The 5761-nt window shown below is 48.1% G+C and overlaps 1 protein-coding gene across 2 annotated transcripts in view; it reads right to left on the bottom strand.

Moving 5' to 3' along the window:
• Positions 1-1982, bottom strand: part of HMGCS2 (3-hydroxy-3-methylglutaryl-CoA synthase 2) — a 20525-nt gene extending 18543 nt beyond the window's left edge. For both annotated transcript variants that reach the window (XM_008064756.1, XM_021715893.1), the window contains exon 1: positions 1860-1982. In XM_008064756.1, coding sequence (XP_008062947.1) covers positions 1860-1963 — 104 coding nt within the window. In that variant the 5' untranslated portion in view covers positions 1964-1982. The remainder of the gene's footprint in view (positions 1-1859) is intronic.
• Between the last annotated feature and the right edge of the window lie 3779 nt (positions 1983-5761).

Below are 5761 nucleotides of genomic sequence, written 5' to 3'. Positions count from 1 at the left end.
GGTCTCGAACCCGTGGGCTCAGGCAATCCTCTCACCTCAGCCTCCCAAAGGTGCGGGATTACAGGCTGAGCCACTGAGCCCAGCTATTCCACCATTTTATAAATGGTGGAATCAAGGCACACACTGGTGAAGAGGTGTGTTCACAGTAACTTCATAGTTTTTCACGTATTAGAAAAATTCTGTCCCTTCACTGCCTTGGGCGCCAGGCTTATAAATTTAGCTCCATGCCACAGGAGTTGTAAATTAAATTGACTGTTTCCGGCAATCATCTTCAGAATTCTGGATCTCTGGTAGCCCCAGTTCGCCCATCAGGGAGGTCACTACATAGCATCAATAAGGGTAACTAATCTCAAACCAGACACAGTGGGGACCAAAGGGAGGCTCACCCTTTTCCTGTACGATGGCCACTTATGGGCCTAATCCCGAATCGCACCCTGCATCTTAAGAAAAAAAAAAAGATTACTGTGAGGCAAAAGTGGATCACAAGTGATCACAAGACAGTGAGGCAGAGTGGTAAATGCAACATCTGATAAGAGAGGTTTGGAGTTTATTTATCTGCCCGATTTATTTGGTACTGTCCAGATAACTGGAGTTTGTACTCTCAAATATTTATGGGGGAGCTCTCCCAGCACCTAGTAGCTAATGGTTAGCCAGCGCTTGGTCCTGCAAGTTTGGCTGGCTTTTCCCTCTGCCACATTCTCATCTGCCTTCTCTGGGCTGATTCCCTGTCTTCCCAGTTAGAAACCTATAATTGGAAGGAAAAGATCCAAGAACCAGTCAGTTGGTAACGTTTGTAACAGTCTTGGTAGGAGACTATTTCCAAAAATAGATTACAGAGCCTTGAAGAAAGTTAACATGTGGAGGTTTCCAAATGCCCCAGACCACTGTGGTTTGAGAGTCCTTCTCATCTTGTGCTTTCTCTAAAGAACGATCACTTTATTCAATGTAAAATTGGTTTTTGTTCTGGTGCTGCCTGGTCCAAGGACATGCACCGAGCTTTTATTTCTTCACCCATCTTTCCTCCTTCCTTGTGTTTCAAGATTAACTACCACCTGCCAGGCCCTGTCCCGGGGAGGGGCCGTGGAGGGGAAGGGGTTGGGCGGAGACAAGGGCAAGGTTGTCGAGGCCCTCCTGGGCCGTGTGGGGAGTAAGATACGCACACAGACAACCCAACTCGAGGCAGATGGTGGGAAGAGCCAGAAGGGGGCGACAGGAAAAAACACCAGAGGCGTTCCAATCCAAGGCAGCAGAGATTTCCGTGGGTTGGAGCATCAGGAAGGACTTCACTGAGGAGGCAGCATTCGAGACAGCATTTGCGGAGGACGAAGGGGCAGTTGCCACGGCAGGGGTGATTGAACAGGTAAGAAAACCCGGAGAGGACGGTGTGTAGGGGGTAGGAAGACAATATGTGAGATGTGTAGGAAGTGCAGGAAATAAGTACCAGTTTTCTTTAACCAGTGACTTAAAGTCACTGGTTTTACTAACACGGCAGTTGGCACGGAATCCTGAGGGTCTTGGCAGGGGTTGTGGCAGAGGTAAAGGTGGGAGCCATGGCGGAGAGGGGAAAACTGCGAGCCCTGGTACTTATATTTCTGCTGTTTTATGCAGCTGGCAGAGTAACAGATGCCCTTGTTCACAGACACAGCATGTGCCAGAGGTTTGGGACCCTCCAATTCTATTGGTGAAAGGGACTGTCTATTTAGCGATAAGGTAACTGGGCCCCTAAGAAGTTAAGTTGCTTGTCTAAGGCTATGCACAATCCTTGTCAAGCTTTGCCTGGGATTCTAGGGAGTTTTCCCCAATGGCAGACCCTCTGTCTGTCTTTACTTACCACGCTGCTTCTCAGAAAAGTGACTCACCTTTGGGGGGCTGCTGGGAACAGGCGGGCAGGTGTGAGGGAAGCTTCCTGCATCCCTCTTTTCAGTTTCAGGACCTGCTTCACCGGAGTCAAGAACCGCTGCATTTTCAGAAGAGCAGGCAGAACACCCGTCATTCACCGCCCTCGGGAGAGATGCCCCGTTAGCGCCCAGCTGGGCTTTATAGAGCCCTGAGACGCCTGCCTCCAAAGCCCCGCCCCTGCTTACCAAGGCTCAGCCTGTTTCTAAAACTGGGCCAAAGGGCTCACTCAGAACATGGGCGAGTCAAACGCAAACATCCTTCCTCCAACATGCACATAGCTGCCCTGCTCTTCGGCGTGTGTGGGAATGGCTGGGTCTGGTTCCTCCTGTCTCAGGCTCCCGTGGCAGCTTTATTTCTGTCCAGTTGCCTAAGGATAGCTTGTAGTATCACATCCCAAGGTAACCTCCCTTGGCCTGTCTTGGACCCTGGCTTCTCATTGGGTGGTCCCTAATCCTCTCCGTGATGTCAGCTGTTATTATTTGAATGTGTTATGCATTATAAGACCAATCTTTCAAAACCAAAGGGAAACTTTTTTATAGTAGCTCTTTATGAAGGGGGTATTGGCACACAGGCAAAGGGCTGGGCAGTGGAGTATAGGAAGCCTGCAGTATTTCTCCTATCTTTATTGTCCACCCTTATATTTGTACAGCTCTGTACAATTTTCAAGTGAGAGGCAATTAGTGTTGCAGTAGGCAGAGATATAGGTGCCTCAAAGGGGTGGCTGTCATTTGAAGCTCCATTTCCTAAGGAGGACAGGTTTACTTTACAGGTGAGGTAGGAGATATGCAGAAAGGTGTGATTTTCCCAAAGACCTACAGCTAGTTAGTTGCAAGCTGGGACTCAACCATGTTTTTTGACTCTGGGTTCTGGTCTTTCTGCTTTGCTCTTCTACTGCTCAATACAAAGGTTCCTGCCATCTGATCTTCCCAATGAAGGTCTCCTTCCTCTCCTCTCATGGCCCCCACCCTCCTATACCTTTTATGAGGATCATGCATTCACGGAGTCATTCTGTGACTTCCACTGCTATCTAACATGAGGCTGGGACACCTAGGCTTTCCATCATCTTTAGATTCTTACCTCCACACATCTTGGGGCGTTACTGATCTATCTCAATCCCCTGCCTTGTTCCGTCATCTCATGCCTTTAGACTGGGCCTTTTGCAAAGGACTTTTATCAACAAAATTCTTCATTTATGGTCTCTTTTCTGGAACACCCTTTGCTTTTGGTTTTTTTTTTTTTTTTTGAGTTGGAGTCTCACTCTGTCGCCCAGACTGGAGTGCAGCAGCCGCTCCCGGCCACCGCAGCCTCGACCTGCCGGGCTCCGGCGATCCTTCCGCCTCAGCCTTCCGAGTAGCCGGAATTACAGGCATGCGCTACCATGCCCGGCTGATTTTTTTGATTTATTGTAGAGATGAGGTCTCATCAAGTTGCCCAGGCGGGCCTCGAACCCGCAGGCTCAGGCAATCCACTCACCTCAGCCTCCCAAAGGCGCAGGATGACAGGTTGAGCCACCGAGCCCAGCTACCCTTTGCTTTTGTCTATGTTAACATGTAGCTCTTTCAACAGATGAGGCTGTGCTCTTGGCCTCTCCTGCAATCCAATGCACTTCAGTGCTTAGAATAAAGCATGTGTCCTCTTTGCTCCTCACTCGTGGTTACAGAGCACTTTCCCTTCCTTCTCTCAAAAACCCCTGTTGTCTTAAAACACATGGCGTTAGTCTGTGCCAGCCCGCGCCCATCGTGCTTGCAGTCAACCAACAACCGTGTCCTACTTCCTCTCATTCATGAAGTTGAAACACATGATTCCTCTCCACCTTCAGCCAGTCCTCTCCACTGATGTGAGACGTCAACATCCAAACGTGATCATCATCCACCCTGGCCTCTCACCGAAGTTCCCAGTTCTATCATCTCACCTCCCACTGCACAGTCATAATCTCGACCATGTATCGCAGTATCTATGCTACCTCCAACATTTGAATCTCATGGATTCCAACTTCCAAAACCGCTATCTTCCCAGAGCACTTTTAATGTACTCCCATCTTTGTTTTCCGTTAAGACTACCACTGGGCCATCTACTTTTTCCCCATTTGTCATAACTCATGGCTTCTCTTCTCTCCTCACTCTGCTCTGATGACCCGTGGTGCCCATCGTAAGCAGTACCTTGCACGCTTTGCCATCTGTTCTCTCTGTGGGACTGGCCTAGTAAACCTTCAACTTTGGTTAAACCTGACTCTTGATCTACTCCATACCTGCTTCCGAGCAGCTAAACGTGGCTGAAGAAAAACACAACATGGCACTAAGTAGATAGCGGTACTTAAAAAATTTTTTAATTTTAAAGATGTGGGGTACAATTCAGGGTCAAGTATACAAATGTTTGTTATGCAGGTATCCTTGTTGATAAGGTATGCCTCCCTTTCCCTGGCAGTTTCCCACGGCTGCCAATCCTGCCCCGCCCTCTCCTGGCAGCTAGCTTTAACTTTACAAACATACATCTTGAGTGGACAGTTACCATGGCCTGACAATTCTACTACATTTTCCCAGTCCATTTGCTCTCCCGGTTCCAAGAAGGCTAGTCGCTACGTTCTTCAGCCCCTCTCTGCTCATTCTCAGTTGATCTCTTTGATTTTTACTTCACTGAGAAAATAGAAACAACCTGAAAAGAACGACTTCATTTTCCATAAGCAAATTCAGCAAATGGCCTGCTTTTATACCCCATACTCTGTCTTCTCCTGGTTACTAGTAGAGGAACAGCCCATGCTTTGGCTTATGGCCAGTGTCACCATTTGTACATTGATTTCATTGCCTCTTTTTTTTTTTTTTTTTTTTGAGTTGGAGTCTCACTCTGTCTTCCAGGCTGGAGTGCAGTGGCACGCTCACAGCCACCACAGCATCAACCTGCTGGGCTCAGGCGATCCTTCCATGCCAGACTTCCCCTTCCAAGTAGCTGGAACTACAGGCACGTGCCACCACGCCCAGCTAACTTTTGGATTTAGTGTAGAGGCGAGGTCTCAACAAGTTGCCCAGGCTGATCTTGAATCCCTGGACTCAGGCAATCCTCTTGCCTTGGGCTCCCAAAGTTCCGGGATTACAGGCTTGAGCCACCTCACCCAGCCTCTTTTCCTCCTGCATTTATCCTCTGTGTTTTTCCTGATCAATATTCCCTTCCAACTAAATTGTTCTTATCTTATTGATCTTGTACAATCCCATCTTTAAATACCTCTTCTTGATCCTATACGTTTTACTGAGTAAGCCACCAAATCCATCCACTCCATGGAAGAAAATTTATTTAAAAGTGCATTTTCAGTGTTTTACTTTCTTTCCTCTCATTCTGTCTTTACTTGACCATTTAGGCTTTTGTTCTCAGCACTCCACTGAAATTCCTCTTATCAAAGTCACTAACTTTCTTGTCAAATCCAGTCGATTGGTCCTGAACCTTCAGCTTGCTAGACCTCTCAGGAGCAAATGACAAGGCTACTCTCACTCATTCTCAAAGCACTTTTTCACAGCACTATGGTTTTCCTCCAAATCAGTGGCCACTCCTCACAGGTGCTTCTTTCTCTCTGATCTCTAAATTTTGGGGTGATCTAGGAAGTTCCCACATATTATTTATTTCACTAAGAAAATGGATGAAGCTGAGTTGTGTTAAAATAAATTAGCCGGGCTCAGTGGCTCAGCCTGTCATCCCGCGCCTTTGGGAGGCTGAGGTGAGTGGATGGCCTGAGCCCGCGGGTTCGAGACCCGCCTGGGCAGCGAGACCTCATCTCTACAATCAATCAAAAAATCAGCCGAGCGTGGTAGCGCATGCCTGTAATTCCGGCTACTTGGAAGGCTGAGGTGGAAGGATCGCTGGAGCCCGGCAGGTG

Source organism: Carlito syrichta, unplaced genomic scaffold, assembly GCF_000164805.1.
Source record: "Carlito syrichta isolate Samal-C Ts95f unplaced genomic scaffold, Tarsius_syrichta-2.0.1 Scaffold308000, whole genome shotgun sequence".
In the NCBI taxonomy this organism is placed as follows: domain Eukaryota; kingdom Metazoa; phylum Chordata; class Mammalia; order Primates; family Tarsiidae; genus Carlito; species Carlito syrichta.
This window is presented reverse-complemented; position numbering and strand designations above follow the sequence as displayed.